This window comes from Suncus etruscus, chromosome 15 (assembly GCF_024139225.1).
Source record: "Suncus etruscus isolate mSunEtr1 chromosome 15, mSunEtr1.pri.cur, whole genome shotgun sequence".
Taxonomy (NCBI): Eukaryota; Metazoa; Chordata; class Mammalia; order Eulipotyphla; family Soricidae; genus Suncus; species Suncus etruscus.
The window spans coordinates 52985555-53005894 of record NC_064862.1 but is presented as its reverse complement, the minus strand read 5'-3'; the positions used below and the strand labels follow the sequence as shown (position 1 = coordinate 53005894).

General features: G+C 49.1%; 2 protein-coding genes across 2 annotated transcripts in view; one reads left to right on the top strand and one right to left on the bottom strand.

Annotated features, from left to right (window-relative positions):
* Positions 1-20340, bottom strand: part of SPOCK2 (SPARC (osteonectin), cwcv and kazal like domains proteoglycan 2) — an 836669-nt gene that overhangs the window by 491050 nt on the left and 325279 nt on the right. The window lies entirely within an intron of this gene.
* CDH23 (cadherin related 23) overlaps positions 1-20340 on the top strand; it is a 343293-nt gene that overhangs the window by 180816 nt on the left and 142137 nt on the right. Inside the window, exons 10-11 of the mRNA XM_049789257.1 lie at positions 4096-4208; positions 5425-5613. Of these exons, the coding sequence (XP_049645214.1) occupies positions 4096-4208; positions 5425-5613 (302 nt within the window). The remainder of the gene's footprint in view (positions 1-4095; positions 4209-5424; positions 5614-20340) is intronic.

Sequence of the window (20340 nt, the reverse complement as noted above, 5' to 3'; positions counted from 1 at the left end):
CTCACTGGCACCCAGCTGGTCTCAATACCTGCTCAGTACACAGATGTCACTTGGGCACCCATGTAGTAATAGACCACTGGGAGGTAGCATGGCTGAAAGGGAGAGTGCAGAGAGAAGGGAAGCAAATCTCAACTGTTCTCTTATCCAGGGAGAATCCTCACCCCTACACTCAGGGATCAGGGCCCCCATGTCCTCTCCTCTAGGGGTTCAGCTGCTATTCAGGGCTGGGCTCAAAAGTCCATTCTGGGGCTGGAGCAATATCACAGCAGGTAGGGTGTTGTTTGTCTTGCACACAACCAACCTGGGTTCAATCTTTGGCATCCCATATGGTCCCCTGAGCCTGCCGGGAGTAATTTCTGAGTGCAGAGTCAGAAGTAAGCCCACTGCCGGGTGTGGCCCCAAAAGAAAGAACAAACAAACAAAAGATCCACGCCGGTCCTGAGCACCTTGTCCTATGGCTGCTTCCTTCTGTCCTCTCCCCACACCCCTTCCCTGGCTCAGGGAACACCCCTATGCCACGGGGCATCCCAACTCCTTCAAATCTTGCAGAGCCTGAGCCTCATCCTGAGGCCCAGCATGTTCCCAGCCCTTGGGCACTGCTGTCTGGGTTTGAGAACCAGGTAATGGTCAGAGATTGGTACATGGCACAGCCTCTGAGGCAGGAGCCCTGGATGTGGGAGGTAGATCTTGGGCTTGGGGGAGGGGACGCAAGGTGTGAGAGGCTAGTTTTCCTATGACTGGGAGGGAAGCAGGAGCAGAAGTGAAGCAGACAAAGCAATTGAAAGTCATCAGCCCATGTGCCTGCACGAGCCAGCTGCCGCTTGCTAAAGTGCTTTTCCTGCAGACCTGGCTCGCCGCGGGTCAAGTTTCTGCCTGCAGATAACTAGGGGACAAGATGTGGAAGTGATGAGGGTTGGCAGGGCCTGGGAAGGGGTGTGTGGGGGGGATGGAGAACCCACCCCAGAAAGGGAGGGGATGGATGCAGGGGGGAAGCCCAGGGAGTAGGAGTCTGGATCAAGGACCGCAGAGTTCATTGCCCCTTTCAGGTTCAAGTCAGACCCTCTAACCACAGCCCCCTCCCTTCCAGGCAGGCTCTCCCACTTCCTTAGGACCACCGGGCCCTTTGCTTGACTCTGCTGCGCCCTCTAGCTGATGCTCTGTTGTTTTTCTCACCAGATACCAGTTTCAGTTCCTGAGTATACTGGTGCCTGCTTCTGCACGCCCAGCTAAGATCTTACAGTCTGACTCTGCAGCCTGTCTCTCTGTCTCTCTCTTTTGCTCTCTCTCTCTGTCTGTCTTTCTCTGTCTCTGTCTCTGTCTCTGTCTGTCTCTGTCTGTCTGTCTGTCTGTCTGTCTCTCTCTCTTCTCTCTCTCTCTCTCTTCTCTCTCTCTCTCTCTCTCTCTCTCTCTCTCTCTCTCTCTCTCTCTCTCTCTCTCTCTCTCTCTCTCTCTGTCTCCACTACCTGTCTACCTGTCTGAACTTTTCCTGCGCATCCTCACTGTCTCCTATTCTCCTATGGTGGCTGAGGCACCTTGCCTGTGCCCCTGAAGATCTCCTTCTTTCAGCTCCCACTTCCCCACTCGGGACCCTTCTCGCCCGCACCACATGAATGTTCTGCCTCCACTTGAAAGTCATGGAGGAATGCTTCTAGAATCTTCTAAAACGTGTCATATGTCTCAATTAGCATTCCCTCTTGAGGGATGCCACCTTGTTTGCAAAAGAATGGTGACCCCCTGTATTTCAGGCAGGGCAGATGCGGGGGAGGGGGGGCCGGGGATTGTCAGAGTTCACAACCAGTCTCTGCTCAGCTATATGACTATGGGGCTGTTATTTGGTGTGGGTGGGTGAGGTCACACCCAGCAGTGATCAGGGGTTATACCTGGCTCTGTGCTCAGGGTCACTCCTGGTGGAGATCAGGAGAGCATATTTGGTGTCAGGAATTGAACCTGGGTCAGCCTAATGCAAGGCCAGTCCCGTTCCCACTGTGCTCTCTCTCTCTCTCTCTCTCTCTCTCTCTCTCTCTCTCTCTCTCTCTCTCTCTCTCTCTCTCTCTCTCTCTCACTCTCTCTTGCACGCGTGCTCTGGGGCTGTTCTTGAGTATCTTCATGCCTGTTGCTTCTAATATAAAACAGGGTGTTGGTGGTGGGGGACAAAGTGTCATGCTAGTAGCTCTGATCCATGTCAGGGATGTGTGACATTGGAGCTTATTGTGCTCCTGTGCTTTACTAATATCAGGGAGAAAAGTGACCCTGCCCTGTAGCCCCACCGCCTCGAGACTTAGCTCACACCCTGTGCTGTGGATCTGGGTCCCTATGGCAGGGGCTGCCCTGAATGCCCCAGTGGGGCAAGGACCCTCCCTGCTTCCCTGGGGGGAACATGGAAGTTGCCTTCTCGATGCCTGAGGGTACTGCCCTCCCCCAGGCACTCAGAGCGCACCTGTTTCCCATAGAGCAGCTGCCTTCCTTGCCCAGCACCTGTCAGCTCACCTAACAAGTGAAAGGCTTCCCCCTGAGTCTCCCTAGCTCCCTAGGACCCTGGGGACTTAGGTGAGTAAGAATGGGAGGTGGACGCCCTCTCTGCCTCCAGGCTACCTGGGGGAAGCTCTTGTGGATGCCAAGTGAGGCTCTAGAAGAGGCTTTCTGGGAGAGCAGTGGGACCTGGAGACACATCTTGAGGGGTGAGGGGCACAGGGCACGGAGGAATGCTTTAAGGTGCAGGCTGTTGTGTCAGTGGGACCTTTGGTCATGGGCCTTCCAAGTCAGAGGACAGCTTTGCCTCTGCCCCAGGAGAACAGTTCTGGGCATCAGGTAGGCAGATGCTGTCTGCAGGTTTTCTGGGTGCAAGGTTCTATCTCTCTGCAGCTTCCCCAGATTTGAAAGGGGAAGCCGGTGAGATGAGGGGCTCACTGGCCCCCCAGGAGTTCTATAGTGTCATGTCTTCCTGGTGTGCCTCCAGAGGCGTGATCTGCCTCTCTGTGCCTCTCCCTTCTCATCAGGGCCACTAAGCAGGGACGTCACTGCTCAGCCTTTGGTTACAGAAAGTGGGACTTTCCCTGAGACTGAAGTAGGAACCTGCCTGGGTAAATTATTGTCTTGGGACCATATCTGACAGCACTCAGGGGTTACTTCTGACTTTGAGCTCAGGCATCACTCCTGGTGGGTTTGGGGTAACCATATGGGAAACTGGGCCAGCCAAATATAAGTGCTCTCCCCACAGTGCCGTCGCTCCAGCCCTCTGCAGATTTTATGGCCTGCACATAGTAGGTGATCACTTGAGTCTCAGACCATACACATTATAGGTGCCTGTCTCAGCCTCATACTCTGCACACGGTAGGTATTCATTCACAATTGAATGAACCAGGCACGTGCGCATGGTCCCACCTGAGGGGGTAGATTCTTGAAGGTGATGGGCGCTGGGACAGAAGGTGCCCTTCCCAGGGTTGTTGTCTACCTTGTGCCCTGGTTTGATCTAGAACAAACCTAGAACTGAAATTAACATGTTGGAAATGAATGAAGACAAGTTTGTATTCACCATAAGCAGCATTTGGGCTTTTATTTTACAGTTTGATAATGACAGTATAGTGGCTAACCCCCCACCTCCAAGTACTGCCTGAGCACAGAGCCAGGAGTAAGCCCTAGGCCCAGCCAGTATAGCCCCAAAACCAAAGTAGCAAAAGAAAAGTCCTGGTTAAATGTGTCTATGACCAGAAATATGCCACAAGAACTGGACCTTGTTCCCATCAGTTATCCCCTGGTGCTAAAGCTGATATTTGACACATGATTTTCACGAACATTCTTGTTTGGGAACCTTTCTGTCTCTCAGTGAGGCTTACTACATACATGTAGATTCGTTTACCCTCCATAGTTCTCAACCCTCTGAGGTTTTATTCATCAGGAGATCATGGTGTTAGATGAGCAGCCCCCAGGCACACAGTGCAAGAGTCAGGAAGAAATTCCATCTCCTCCATGAAGCTCTTCTGCTTTGAGCCTTCCCACGACTGACCAGCCTGCCCTGTTCTAGCCTCTCTTCCTCTCACTCTCACTCGCTCTCCCCCCACTCCACCACCTCCCCACAGCTCTCCTCCTCCTTTTCAGGGAACACCAATAGCATCTTTGCTCTGGACTACATCAGCGGGGCACTGACCCTGAACGGCCTTCTGGACCGGGAGAACCCTCTGTACAGCCATGGCTTCATCCTCACTGTGAAGGTGAGTGTTGTTCAGGGATATCTAGCAGGGAAGGCCCGGAGCTACCCTGCTCTTTGCCCTCCCCACCCCTCCGCAGCCTCTCAAACAAAGGCAGCACTTCACGCTTGGGGCTGTGACTGTGTCCCCTGTTCTGGGGTTTCACCTCATAGCTTCAGTTTCTCTGCTGAAGTTCTAAGGCTCACGAATCCTCATCCACCCACCCTTGGCTGCACCCCAACAGGAGGGAGGGCAAAAGTTGTCAGGGACCCCACCCCGAGGCCAGCTGCCACTCATGGCTGACTCTAATTAAAATCAATGGCTCGCTGAGCCTTTGCTGGGAAAACCATTTCAGGGTATGGATCCTGCCTGGCCCACGGGGGTCCTTCTGGGCTCTGGCCATCCATTGAGGATGGAAGTGGCACTGAGTAGAGGGAGAGGCTCTGAGAAGGAGACAGTGTACCCCAACTACCTCTGATGATGCTCCTTGACCCTGATCAACCTGCGGCAGCCATGAGTCAATTAACCCTTATTGTTTCTTCCTTCTTCCTCATTATCTAAGTATGAGCCAGCAGGGCATGAATGGGGAATGCCAATGCACTCAGTTCCCCCACCCTCATGCTCATCCCCAGTTCTGAATCAGCGCCCATGGGAGAAAAGTGTCCCCACCAGCTCCATGTGGGTCGCTGTGCCTCTCTGTCCACCTTCCTTCCCCTCTAGACTCTCTGGCACACCTAAGCTGGGTCTGACCCTGGATGGCCTTAGCAAAGAGTGTGCCAGGGTTCTAGTTCAGCAGGCTGGGTGGGGCTGGGCACTGGGAATGTGTGGCCCACAAACAGTGGATTGGTGTCTCAGAGTCCATCTGTTGGTGAGTCTGGCCCAGAACATGCCAAGCTGGGCTCAGTTCTCAGCCTGGAAATCTTTGCACAAATTCCCAGCCTGAGGGGTAATATATCTGGCATCTCACTCCTGTGTGTGTCCATTCTGTCCTGCCCCCCCGGCTCTGCCACATCCCATCATGGCTTCTAGAATCCTACTGCTTGTGTTTGGAGATTTCTCCCACCATGGATGCCCAGGACTCCAACAGTCCCCGTGCTTTCCCCATTAAGGACATGGGCTGCTAATATTATGTTCTTTCTCTGGGGTTCGCCAAGAGGAGCCCCCAGTAAGCAACCGTTTTTCTTATGGTTGTGGCTATGGCCTTGATCCCTGAGGTGGAGAGCTTTTGTTCTGTCCCAAGGGCACGGAGCTGAATGACGACCGCACCCCTTCGGATGCCACTGTCACCACGACCTTCAACATCCTGGTCATTGACATCAATGACAATGCGCCCGAGTTCAACAGCTCTGAGTACAGCGTGGCCATCACAGAACTGGCCCAGGTGGGCTTTGCCCTCCCACTCTTCATCCAGGTGGTGGACAAGGATGAGGTGAGTTCCTCGTGCAGACCCCTCTGAGATCTCAGGCATCTCTGGGCTTCTGCTTCCCAAAGGGAGAGCCAGGATCAGTCATGGCTGACTCCCACCATTTATATTCTGAAAATAACTAAGCTGCATAGTGTTAAAATTTGGGATTAATCCCCTTCACCCTGTAAAAAAACATTTCAGCACATAGCTTGATATGCAGCTATTTATTTAGAAATGAGATTTGTGATCTATTTCTGATCCAGTACCATAAGGTGTAAAGACTCAAAAGGAAAATTCTATTGTAGAAATACAGAAATGCCCTTAGAAAACAGTCTTCCTACTCTGCAGGCAGTGATATAGAGGACCCTATTTTCCAAGAGAGGAGTGTAAAAGTGTTTTTAAAGGAAGTCTGGGGTCTGGAGTTTGGCTCAAGTGCTAAAGGACACATGTCTTGTAGGTATCAGAGCCTTGGTTCTATCCTCGGCACTGCATGACCCCTAAGGATGGCCACATGCTACCTACACAATAATACTGGATGAGTAGAAAGTGGATGAATAATGGGTGAGTGGATGGATGGATGGATGGATGGATAGATGGATGGATGGATGGATGGGTGGGTGGGTGAGTGAATATAGATAAATGGTGGATAGATGAATGGAGTCAATAGATGGATGACGGATGGATAGATGATGAATGGATGGGTAGAGAGGTGAATAGATGACAGATGGGTGGGTGGATGGATGGATAGATGGATGGATGGGGTGGATAGCAGAATGATGGCTAGACAGATGGTAGTTCGATGGATGGATAGATGGATGATGGATAGATGATAGATAGATGGTAGAATAATGATTGAGATGGATATATGATGGATGGATACATGTTGGAGGGATCCATGATGGATAGGAAAGTGGATGGATGAATGGATGGATGGATGGATGGGAGGTTGGATGGATAGATGAATGGATAGGAGAGTAGATGAAAGGGTAGATGGATGGATGGACAGATGGGTGCTTCCCCACATTACTCCTGCCCATCCACAGTGCAGCCCTCCCCAGGATCTCTCATTCCTGTCACTCGCATGGCCCTGTTGTTCAGAAATTCCACCTGGTTCCAGCCCAAGGTGCTTTTCCTCAATTACTCTTGTGCCAGCTCCTCACTGTCCCTGCCACAGGCACTTCCTTCCTTGACATCACCCCGGCTGTTCAAGAAACAGGGAAATCTGCCCAGCCCAGAGTCCCTATTCCCTGACCCTCTCCCATCCCCCAGCTGGACCTGGTTTTAAACGCACACACACACACACACACACACACACACACACACACACACACACACATTCGAAACAACTTGGCTTTTAGGTACACACTGATACCCTGGGTATTTGTGTGTCTATCCACACTACCATGTCTCCATCCCCCCCAAGTCACCTCACTCTTGTAGGCACACAGTCAGCCCATCTGTGCAGAGCACTGCTGCACAGAGAGCTGGGGATCCTGGAGGAAGTGTATCCCCAAGCATCTGCCTTACAGTGTCTGACCTCAGGTACATCTGTACCATGGACAACAGAGGTAAAAGGTGGTGATCAAAGGCCACAGAGCTTGGGATCTGATCCACACAGTGAGCTTAACATAATGGGGAACAAGGAGCAGGTGTAGTTAGGAAGTGGGAACTGTGGTGAGGAGTGTGGCATGATCAACAGGAATAAGAACAAGTTCACCTCTCCATAGGGGTGGAGTGCTGGAGAGACAGATCTGTGGGAAGGCACTTGACTTGCTTCTGTGAGGCCCTGTTCAATCCCAGCACCACATGGTCCCTGTGTGTAGAGTTGGGAATAACTCCCTTGAGTAATACCAGGTTTTGTTTGAAAAAAAGGAAGGAAGGAAGGAAGGAAGGAAGGAAGGAAGGAAGGAAGGAAGGAAGGAAGGAAGGAAGGAAGGAAGGAAGGAAGGAAGGAAGGAAGGAAGGAAGGAAGGAAGGAGGGAAGGAGGGAAGGAGGGAGGGAGGGAGGGAGGAAGGGAGGAAGGAAGGAAGGAAGGAAGGAAGGAAGGAAGGAAGGAAGGAAGGAAGGAAGGAAGGAAGAAGAGAAAGAGAGAAGGAAAGAAGGGAGGGAAGGAGAGAGGGAGGAAGGAAGGAAAGAAGGAAGGAAGGAACGAAGGAGAGAGGGAGGAAGGAAGGGAAGAAGGGAAGGAAGAAATAAATAAAGAAAAGAAAACAGTATCAGTTCATGTGGGAGGTAAAAGTAAATTATATCAGCCAGATGGGAAGTAAAAAGAAGCTGTCAGCCTATGTGGGAAATAAAAGGAAACGGTATTCGCTTCTGTGAATGAGAGAAGGAAACTTTATCATTCATATGGGAATTCATAAGAAAACTATATCAAACCATTCCCAATTCCCACTGAGGCATCAGGTGAACCCCAGGGCTTGTCTGCTCCTTATTGGTACCAGCTGGGATGGGGTTGGGGTTCAGGGAGACCCTCTGAGCAAGAGCTAAGGTCCAAATATTGTGGGTACCGGGGGCCCAATAGGGGGCTAGGATGAGAGTTGGAGGAGCACTGCTCTTACACATACAGACTCTTTCTTGGGGGTCTGTCAGTCGGTGGCATGGAAGATGCAGAGCCACAATGGGGCTCCGCACACAGCAGGGAGAAAGAGCAACATATACACCACACACACACACACACACACACACACACACACACACACACACCCCTCAGAACCTCACCTGCATTGGTCCAGGGAGCACCTCCCATATACATGGATCATCTCCTGCACCACATAGGGATGGGAAACACCTCCCTCATACATGGATGGAAAGTACCTCCTACATGCATAAATGGGGAGCACCTCCTCCCACACACTTGGATGAAGAGCATGGTATAGTTGAGGAGCACCTCCTCCATACATGGATGGAGAGTACCTCCTGCATGCATAGATGGGAGCACCACCACATGCATGGATTCTGGGAGCACTACCTCGGCAGTGCCAGAGCCCCCCATGGTCCTTCACTTCAGCTGGCTGAAGGATGCTAAAGTCACCCTACCTCTGTAGGGTGTAAATCAGCCTCTCTTTGCCCAGAGTCTGGGAAGCCTATTCAGGAGTGAAGGTGGGGGAGTGCTGGATTCAGCAGTCCCTAATGGCCATTTCCCATCAGGCCCCTGTCAGCCTGTCCACCATGGGCCGGTGCCAAGTACCCCTGGGACCCAAGGACACCTTTCCCAAGGCTTCTCCAGGAACCTCAGAGGTACAGGGGCAGCCCTGGCCCATGGCAAAGACACTGGACTATCCTCAGGCTGATTTCTAGGCAAGAGGCAGGAATGATTAGCCCTAACGTACCCTGCTGTTCCCATCTTCCTGCTTTCTCCATGATCCACATTCTGGAAGGAGTCAGGCCTTGGTGCCCACCAGGGTCAGGCTCTGGCCCCCAGCATAGAGAGGCTCAGCTGCAAGGCCTGCTGAGACAGAAGTCACAGCCCAAGCTCAGTCTGGAGCACCCAGAATCAGAGGGAATCCGTTTTCAAAAAGGAGCCAGGGGTTTCTTTGTAGTTTGTTTCTGCTGTGCATCAGTTTCAGCCGGGCAAAGAAGAGCATGGATGTGATTCAAAGGGAGAAGGTGCTTTGGGGGTCGTGTCTGGGCTGAAGGTGACTCTGTTGTTCCAGATGAATTTCAGAAGTATTTGATCCACTTCTTTGAAAAATGTCATGGGTATCTTTAGAGGAATCGCGTTAAATCTGTACAATGCTTTTGGAAGTATTGCCATTTTAATGATGTTGATCCTGCCAATCCATGAGCATGGTATGTGTTTCCATTTCCGCGTGTCCTCTCTTATTTCTTGGAGCAGTGTTTTGTAGTTTTCTTTGTATAGATCCTTCACATCTTTAGTCAGGTTGACTCCAAGATATTTGAGTTTGTGTGGAACTAATGTGAATGGGATTGTTCTCTTAATGTCCATTTCTTCCCTATCATTATTCGTGTATAAAAAGGCCATTGATTTTTGTGTGTTAATTTTGTATCCTGCCACTTTGCTATACAAATCTATTATTTCTAGAAGCTTTTTGGTAGAGTCTTTAGGGTTTTCTAAGTAGAGTATCATGTCATCTGCAAACAGTGAGAGCTTGACTTCTTCCTTTCCTATCTGAATTCCCTTGATATCTTTTTCTTGCCTAATCGCTATAGCAAGTACTTCCAGTGCTATGTTGAATAGGAGTGGTGAGAGAGGACAGCCTTGTCTTGTACCAGAATTTAGAGGAAAGGATTTTAGTTTTTCTCCATTGAGGATAATATTTGCCACTGGCTTCTGGTAGATGGCTTTGACTATATTGAGAAAGGTTCCTTTTATTCCTATCTTGCTGAGAGTTTTAATCAAGAATGGGTGTTGAACCTTATCAAATGCTTTTTCTGCATCTATTGATATGACCATGTGATTTTTATTTTTGTTGTTGTTTATGTTGTGTATTATATTAATAGATTTACGGATGTTAAACCATCCTTGCATTCCTGGGATGAAACCTACTTGATCAAAGTGAATGATCTTCTTGATGAGGCACTGGATCCTGTTCGCCAGGATTTTGTTGAGGATCTTTGCATCTGTGTTCATCAGGGATATTGGTCTGTAATTTTCTTTTTTGGCAGCATCTCTATCAGGTTTTGGTATTAAGGTGATGTTGGCTTCATAAAAGCTATTTGGAAGTATTCCTGTTTTTTCGATTTCATAAAAGAGCCTGGCCAGAATTGGTAGTAGTTCCTCTTGAAAGGTTTGAAAGAATTCATTCGTGAATCCATCAGGGCCTGGGCTTTTGTTTTTGGGTAAATTTTTGATTACAGTTTTAATTTCCTCAATAGTGATGGGGGTGTTTAGATATGCTACCTCTTCTTTATTCAACCGTGGAAGGTTATATGAGTTCAGAAATTTATCCATTTCTTCCAGGTTCTCATATTTAGTGGCATAGAGTTTCTCAAAGTATTCTCTGAATACCCTTTGAATCTCTGCAGTATCTGTAGTGATCTCCCCCTTCTCATTTCTAATACGCGTTATCAAGTTTCTCTCTTTCTTTTGCTTTGTGAGTTTTGCCAATGGTCTATCAATCTTGTTTATTTTTTCAAAGAACCAACTTCTGCTTTCGTTGATCTTTCGGATTGTTTTTTGGGTTTCCACTTCGTTGATTTCTGCTCTCAGCTTTGTTATTTCCTTCTGTCTCCCTATTTTTGGGTCCTTTTGTTGAGCACTTTCTAGTTCTATTAGCTGTGTCATTAAGCTACTCAGGTAAGCTCCTTCTTCCTTCCTGATGTGTGCTTGCAAAGCTATAAATTTTCCTCTCAGTACTGCTTTTGCTGTGTCCCATAAGTTCTGATAGTTTGTGTCTTTATTGTCATTTGTTTCCAGGAACCTTTTGATTTCCTCCTTGATTTCATCTCGGACCCACTGGTTATTGAGTATGAGGCTGTTTAACTTCCAGGTGTTAAATTTTTTCTTCTGTGTCCCTTTGCAGTTCACATCTAACTTCAGAGCCTTGTGGTCAGCAAAGGCAGCCTGCAAAATGTCTATCTTTTTTATTTTATGGAGGTATGTTTTATGTGCCAGCACATGATCTATCCTGGAGAATGATCCATGTACATTGGAAAAGAATGTGTATCCAGGTTTCTGAGGATAGAGTGCCCTATATATATCTACTAGGCCTCTTTCATCCATTTCTTTTTGCAGGTCTAGTATATTTTTGTTGGGTTTCCATTTGGTTGACCTATCAAGTGTTGACAAGCCTGTGTTGAGGTCTCCCACAATTATTGTGTTATTATTGATATCCTTCTTCAGATTTGTCAACAATTGTATTAAATACTTTGCTGGACCCTCATTCGGTGCGTATATGTTTAGGAGAGTGATTTCTTCTTGCTGTACAAATCCCTTGATTAGTACATAATATCCATCTTTGTCCCTTACAATTTTTCTGAGTATAAAGTTTGTGTCATCTGATATTAGTATGGCCACCCCCGCTTTTTTAAGGGTGTTGTTTGCTTGAATGATTTTCCTCCAGCCTTTGATTTTGAGTCTATGTTTATTCTGACTATTCAGGTGTGTTTCTTGTAGACAGCAGAAGGTTGGCTTCAGTTTTTTGATCCATTTCGCCACTCTGTGCCTCTTAACTGGTGCATTTAGTCCATTGACATTGAGAGAAATAATTGTCATGGGATTTATTGCCATCTTTGTGTAGAAGTTTGGTGTGTTTTTTGTTCTGTCTTGTTTTTAGAGTAGATCTTTCAGTTTTTCTTTTAAGGCTGGTTTTGAGTCTGCAAAGATTTTGAGCTGTTGTTTATCTGTGAAGCCGTGTATACATCCGTCAAACCTGAAACTTAGTTTTGCTGGGTGCAATATTCTTGGCGAAGCATTTATTTCATTGAGTTTTGCCACTACGTCCCACCACTGCCTTCTGGCCTTGAGTGTTTCTGGTGACAGGTCTGCTGTAAATTTCAAGGATGCTCCGTGGAATGTAATTTCCCTTTTCGATCTTGCTGCTTGCAGTATTCTATCTCTATCGGTGGGTTTCATCATGGTGACTAGGATGTGTCTTGGGGTGTTTCTACTGGGGTCTTTTTTAGCTGGTACTCTTCGGGCATGCAGGATTTGGTCACATGTTTTCTTTAGCTCTGGTAGTTTCTCTGTGATGATGTTCTTAACCATTGATTCTTCCTGAAGATTTTCTTCTTGGGTCTCTGGAACTCCAATGATTCTGAAGTTGTTTCTGTTGAGCTTATCAAAGACTTCTATTTTCATCTTCTCATATTCTTTGAGTAAATTTTCCATTGTCTGATCATTTGATTTGAGGTTTTTTTCTAATCTCTTCTGCTGTGTAAAGTTGTTATGCATCTCATCTTCTAAAGCACTAATTCTATCCTCAGCTGCTGTTAACCTGTTGGAAAACTCATCCATTATGTTCTTCAATTCGTCTATTGAGTTTTTCAGACCTGTTATCTGATCTGATATTTCAGTTTGGAGTTTTCTGATTTCTGTCTTCATATTCTCTTGATTTTTATTAGTGCTCTGATTTATACTTTCTTTGATATCTGATAGCAACCTCCATATTTCGTCTCTAAACTCCATTTCTGAAAGACTGCTTAGGTAGTTGGTCGTTGTTGGGTCATCAGAGTTTCCATCTTCATTCTCTATGGTTGAAGTTGGTCTGCGTAGTCTCCCCATTGTCTCGCTTACGCTGTGGGTTTTTCTACGTGTTGTGGTGGTACTCATTGGCGAGGTGGAGTGCGCGGCCGCGAAGCGCAGCGGAGCGGCCGCGCTCCGGCCCCCAAACACTCACCTCAGCCGAGGCAAGCCGTCAGGGGATGCCTGGGGAGGCCCCCAAGTGTCTGCCAAGCAAAGAAACCAGCACAATCCACAACTCCAACAGAAAACTCACAGCCCCAGCGAGACACGCCTTGAAGAGATTAATGCTGAATCAGGTCAAAGTTCCCAGGTTGATGCAGGCTGGGGGAGGTCCCAAAATGTCTGCCGGGCCTAGGGGTCCAGCAGTCAGCCTGATCTGCAACTCCGGCCCCCAAACACTCACCTCAGCCGAGGCAAGCCGTCAGGGGATGCCTGGGGAGGCCCCCAAGTGTCTGCCAAGCAAAGAAACCAGCACAATCCACAACTCCAACAGAAAACTCACAGCCCCAGCGAGACACGCCTTGAAGAGATTAATGCTGAATCAGGTCAAAGTTCCCAGGTTGATGCAGGCTGGGGGAGGTCCCAAAATGTCTGCCGGGCCTAGGGGTCCAGCAGTCAGCCTGATCTGCAACTCCGGCCCCCAAACACTCACCTCAGCCGAGGCAAGCCGTCAGGGGATGCCTGGGGAGGCCCCCAAGTGTCTGCCAAGCAAAGAAACCAGCACAATCCACAACTCCAACAGAAAACTCACAGCCCCAGCGAGACACGCCTTGAAGAGATTAATGCTGAATCAGGTCAAAGTTCCCAGGTTGATGCAGGCTGGGGGAGGTCCCAAAATGTCTGCCGGGCCTAGGGGTCCAGCAGTCAGCCTGATCTGCAACTCCGGCCCCCAAACACTCACCTCAGCCGAGGCAAGCCGTCAGGGGATGCCTGGGGAGGCCCCCAAGTGTCTGCCAAGCAAAGAAACCAGCACAATCCACAACTCCAACAGAAAACTCACAGCCCCAGCGAGACACGCCTTGAAGAGATTAATGCTGAATCAGGTCAAAGTTCCCAGGTTGATGCAGGCTGGGGGAGGTCCCAAAATGTCTGCCGGGCCTAGGGGTCCAGCAGTCAGCCTGATCTGCAACTCCGGCCCCCAAACACTCACCTCAGCCGAGGCAAGCCGTCAGGGGATGCCTGGGGAGGCCCCCAAGTGTCTGCCAAGCAAAGAAACCAGCACAATCCACAACTCCAACAGAAAACTCACAGCCCCAGCGAGACACGCCTTGAAGAGATTAATGCTGAATCAGGTCAAAGTTCCCAGGTTGATGCAGGCTGGGGGAGGTCCCAAAATGTCTGCCGGGCCTAGGGGTCCAGCAGTCAGCCTGATCTGCAACTCCGGCCCCCAAACACTCACCTCAGCCGAGGCAAGCCGTCAGGGGATGCCTGGGGAGGCCCCCAAGTGTCTGCCAAGCAAAGAAACCAGCACAATCCACAACTCCAACAGAAAACTCACAGCCCCAGCGAGACACGCCTTGAAGAGATTAATGCTGAATCAGGTCAAAGTTCCCAGGTTGATGCAGGCTGGGGGAGGTCCCAAAATGTCTGCCGGGCCTAGGGGTCCAGCAGTCAGCCTGATCTGCAACTCCGGCCCCCAAACACTCACCTCAGCCGAGGCAAGCCGTCAGGGGATGCCTGGGGAGGCCCCCAAGTGTCTGCCAAGCAAAGAAACCAGCACAATCCACAACTCCAACAGAAAACTCACAGCCCCAGCGAGACACGCCTTGAAGAGATTAATGCTGAATCAGGTCAAAGTTCCCAGGTTGATGCAGGCTGGGGGAGGTCCCAAAATGTCTGCCGGGCCTAGGGGTCCAGCAGTCAGCCTGATCTGCAACTCCGGCCCCCAAACACTCACCTCAGCCGAGGCAAGCCGTCAGGGGATGCCTGGGGAGGCCCCCAAGTGTCTGCCAAGCAAAGAGTGAAGGTGACTCTGGATCTGCGACTGTCTGGGAAAAAAAATGTGTTCACAGAGCGGAGCAGGAGGCGGGAAGGGAAGCATGGAGAGAGAGGTCAGATGTGGGAGTCACAGATCGGCCAGGCGAGGAGGGCCGGACCCTGGTTAGTGCTGTGTGTGTCGAGAACAGTGAGTGATGGGTGGCAGGCGGGCAGCCGTATCCCAATGCTCCCCTGGGCCCCTCATTTTGTCAAAGAAAGGCCCAATCCTGAAAGCAGCTGGGGGGGAGAGGGAGGGGCCAGAGCTTTCTCCTGATCCATTATGGGCTGCCAGTGCCAACCATTATGGGCTGCCTGTGCCAACCACAAATATCCACCGGGGGGCAGTAGAGGAGCTGGCGTTGGTGAGAACAGGAAATAGGAAGTAGTTGAAACTGCAGGGTGGCACTTTGTGGCAGTCCCTCCTGGGAGTGGTGCAAATCTCATTCCCTGGAGGAAGTTGATCCTGTTTAGCAGGACTCCATCATACTGTCCACCCCTTCTCTGGTTCTAATTTTCTGACCACTCTCTGGCTGAATCTCAGGCCATGCTGTTTGGAAGAGGCCTATTCTGTCTCCCAAGGGCACCATCCTCCCTCTAAGGGCATCATTTCTTCTTTGCCCAGCTACAGAAAACATGAAAACACATAGAAGGTTAAAGAGGGCAGGATGGGTGGAAGCCGGCAACAACCTATTTGTACTCTGTGACAGTTGAGATGTAAATAGATGGTTGTAATGCAAATCACACCAAAAATAATAATACAAAATCAGAAGGTGGTGGTCTCAGGAGCGAGACTGGGTTTGGGAGATCATCTCAGACTTTCAAATCAAAGCTCCCTGCAGGGCTGGAGTGATAGCACAGCAGTAAGGCATTTGCTTTGCACGAAGCCAACGGTGTGAATCCCAGCATCCTGTATAGTCCCCCCGAGCCTGCCAGGAACAACTTCTTTTTTTTTTTTTTTTTTTATGGTCAACTTTCCTTCCTTCATTTGCTTTGTTCTAGCTGTCAGTAATATACAAGTGTAGCGTTTCATGTTCAAACCCGATCCTGAACCAGCCAGTGTCTTGTGGACACATCCATATTCCACAAGGTCTCAATCAAGCAGCAAGAGGAATGTGGACGGGCGGTCAGCAAGCCGGTGTTGGGCGCATCATCCCCAAGCCAGGAACAGCTTCTGAGCGTAAAGCCAGGAGTAACCCCTGAGTGCCGTCAAGTGTGACCCCCCCCAAAAAAAAAAACTCCCTGCAGCCTTGTTCCCTAGCTGGGCACTGGGCCTGGCACTGCCTTTGAGGCTTCTAGAAATAAGCCAGCAGCAACTGCCCTGATTTCTCCCATGGCTTTATCCACCCACTTGCCTCGGTGGAATTTTTTTGACCATTGGATCAACTTGTCTAAGAGCTGGTCCCCATCTGTATTGAAGTCGGGGTACAGGCGGTGGATGTTTCTGTTCAGCCCTCCTGAAGGAGGCCTCTGGTTTCTCTAGGTTCTGCTACAACCTCTGCAGGAAAGGACACTTGATGTCTGGTGGAGGGGCCATGTCTTTCCCTGCTCCATAGAATCCAGCAAGTGGCTGACTTTGGGTATTGTCTCAGGCTGACTGACTTCCCCCTGCAGTGCTCCCAGGAGGGGCTGAAAACTCACCCCCCCACATGCCCAGCCCAGGGAGGCTGGCCAATGTCCACTCTCCCCTTCTGCAACACCAGGAGCTTGGAGCCCTTTTACTTTTGGCTTATTTCTGACTCATTGTGTCTCAGATGTTTTTCATAGTATCCTTGAGGCAAGTTTTGCAGATGGGAAGCTACAGTGAGATGCTTTGCCCTTACCTGAGTGTCTCCTACCCCACTCACAGCTGGTGTTATCCCGGTGGGACCCAGATGAAGGCCCCACCTCACTGCTAGTAGAGGCAGTTGTTGTCGGGGGAGCTGGTAAGCAGTCAGTGGCCTCAGTATGGGGGTTGATTTGAAGGCAAGTACCCCAGAAACTCAGCTTCCAGGGCTGAGATGTGGCTCAGAGGCAATGCCCTTGCCACAAATATGGTGCTGGGGATTCCATCCCATGGCAAATACAGGGAAATATAAGCTTTGAACCCACAGTGCTGCATTCAGCTCCTCTGCCCCTCTGTCCTGGGACTTTAAGGCCTCTTCTTTCTCTTCTGCCACTCTGTTTGCTGGGCCACAGTGGAGACAGTGACAGCACTGCCACATATTACCGTGCTACACATGACATCAGCCACTAAATAAGCCAAGTCATCACATGGAAAACAGCCTGGTACCCTCTGAGCCTTTACTCATAGCTCCCTCCTGCCCTGCCAAGGGTGTTTTCAGAAAAAAAATAAAAGGCAGTCAGGACTGAGAGAAGTTAAACAACTTCCTCAATGTCACACTGCCTGTGCATCAAACTTCACCTTAGCCTTAAACTCTGAGTCCCGTGTTCCTGCCTTAAGTCACAGCCCTGCCACCACCCACGCCTTATGCTCCCAGGTTTGGTACCTTCCCCGGAAGTGAGTGAGCCTCTCTTGCCTCCTGCAGTGTTGGCAGGGCAAGAAAGGAGAGGCCATTCGCTACAGAGGAGAATGAAAAACTGTTTGCTTGGCACTGATTTTCATTTCAGGCAGCAGATGACACAATTAATTTATTTGAGGGTCAGAGTGGGAAAAGACCAATAACACAGAGAATAACACCCGTCGTCCCCAAGAAAACATCACCAAGTAAATAAAGCCAAGAAAGCGACTATGAGGGAGAAACACCATATTCTGGGATACTGGATTTGCTGGGAGGAAGGGGTGTGTGTTCAGGGCTCATCTGGCTCTAGTTTGTACCCATTACCCTCATTTTCCATTCCACGCATGTGCCAGGCCCACCAGGGAGCCACAACCCACAACCCTGCATTTATATAAATGCATTTGCGCATTTGTTCCCGGGTCTGGCCAGCCTTTCCTTTCCTTGCCTACCTCCAGCCCCGCCCCAGCCCCAGCCTTCAGCACCGATGCACTCTGGGACCACAGCAGGCCCCCTTGTAGGAGAGGGGTTCAGAGTCTGGGAGGAGGAGCTCTCAGCCCCTTTAATGTGGAAATACACACACACACACACACACACACACACACAGCCTTACTGGAAGCCTGGAGTTCTGACAGGGCTTGAGGGGGATCTCAATATTTTTTCTATCATTTGATTAGAGATCACAGCCAGCCCCAGATCCCATGTAGGCTCATCACTCAGTGCAAATGAGGGTCCATATGGTCCCATCTCCCATTTCTCTTTCCTCTCTTTGCTGGTGCTATTGTAAGTACCCAGGTTTCACACACGTGTGGTGGGGTGCCTGCCCAGGGCCCACCCTTGGGTTGTGGTTCTCACACGCACTTGTCAAGGTCACTCTCTTAGTTGTATGCTCGGCCACATGCCCATTGGTGGTCCCGCTGGGATCACTCTCACCATTCAGGCTAGCCCAGGTACTTGCACTATGGCTCATGAACTTATGGTGTTCAGGGCTGCCAGATTGTGATGAGCAAATGTGGGCAGACCCCAGGTTTTAATCCATAGCCTGGGGCCAGAGAGTTGGTACAAAGGTTTAGGCACTTGCTTTGCACGTGGTTGACCCTGGTTCCATTCCTGGCACCACATAGGATTTCCCTCTCTCCACCAGGAGATGATCCTGAACTCAGAGCCAGGAGTAAGCCCTGAGCACAACAGGGTATGGCTGGGAAAAAAAAAAAGAAGAAACTCATTTTCACTTTCATCGATCCTACAGACTGTAAATTCTGCATTAGCATATCATTCTGCTAGAATGTGCTTCTTAAAAAGTCTTTGATAACTGCATATCAGAATAAGCATTGGACTTTGTGATCTCACGTACTTTTTATTTTGTGCTGTGAGAACATTATTTGAGGATCCAGAGATGTAATTCAGCAGTAGAGAATTTGCCTTGGGTTCAATCCCCATCACCTCAAAAAAGTTATATAAATATAAGTAATATTATTTATTACATATAAGGGTCTTGTGGGTTTCACAAGACTGTCATATGGGCCCATAGCATACAGAAAGATGGAAAAGATTCCCTTCTGGATCTCCATTCTGTTTAGGTCTCTTTTGGCTGGGACCTTTCCTGCACCTTTTTGTTTTATTTTGTTTTTTGTTTTTGTTTTTGGGTCACACCGGCAGCGCTTAAGGGTTACTCCTGGCTCTACGCTCAGAAATCGCTCCTGGCAGGCTCGGGAGACCATATGGGATGCCGGGATTCGAACCAACATCCTTCTGCATGCAAGACAAATGCCTTACCTCCATGCTATCTCTCTGGCCCCTTTCTTGTCTCTTGAATTGGGGCACTTTATTCAGCTCTGGGAGCATCTCAGCTGTGAGTCATCTCCCTAACAAGTCTTCATCCACTCTCTTCTTCTAAAGAGACTCACTCCTTTGATTCATATGTTCCTCTTGAATCCATCCCATACTTCTCATGTTCTCTCATGGATTTTGAGAGGCTATTTTTTCATCTTCTGCTGTTTTCTAGAGGTTTTCTGCAGCTCCTCTTGGGACTCAATGATTGTGTCCTCAGCTGCTGTCACTCTGCTGCCCAGACCTTATGCTGAGTTTTTCATTTCACAGACAGACTTCTGTCATTGTCACTTCCAACTATAGTTTTCTCATTTCTGCTCCCATACTTCCTTTTTTACAATACTGCTAATAATGGTTTCTCATGAATTTAACTCCTACACCCATAACCAACCCCATACCTGTCACCTTCCCCTAAGAAACTCAGCCCCCCTTCTTTGTACCTCCAAACTCAATTTGTGGGGCATTTCTGCCCTTGTGTTGCTTTTGGATCTTTGTGGATACCTCACTGTGTGTCTTTAAGTCCCATATAGCAGATTATTCCACATCTGTCCCTTTCCTTTCCTCCTGACTGACTTCACTCAGTATTTGTCCTCTAGTTCCATCCATGTTGGTGCAGACTCCGTAATTCTGTCCTCATGCTGGCCTATGCTTCATTGATTATTCCTTTCAACTCCTTGAACATCCTTACCAGGTTCTCTCTAAAGTCCTTACCTGAGAGGTTATCTAGCCTGACGGTTAGCACTGGTCAAGTCTTCTGGGCTTCACTCACTCATCTTAGTGGGGTTCTCAGCTCCTTCCCTGTTGTTCTGTTGCAGTCTGGAAATGATTCTTTCTTATATATCACTCTAAGGCCTTCCCCATAAGGGACATCTCTGTGGGGTTCAGATGACCTTACTGTCATCCTTCTCTACTGGTGCTTTGACTTTGCTCTTCTTGTCTAGTTGTTTGTAGTTTCATGTATGGGTTCCAGGGTGACTTAAAATGTCATTGGTCTCTGCCACTCCTCTGGTTATGTTTTCGGGTTCTATGATTTCTTTGTAAGTTTTTGTGTGACTGTGTTATTGGATTAAATCATTATCAGGATGATGTGTTTGAAGGTCACCAACTCCAGAATTTTGTGAGTTCACAGAACCCTAGTGTGTTCTATTTGAGGATCGAAAGAGAGGAGTCACAGCCTTGCTTCTAGAACAGGGGTGGGGAGATAGTGCTGGGTGGAAGGGGTGGTGGAGTGCTGTGACTCATGTGGGGGATCCAAGGTTGTATGCACACTGGGACAGACTCTTCCTCTGGGGTGTTCGCTA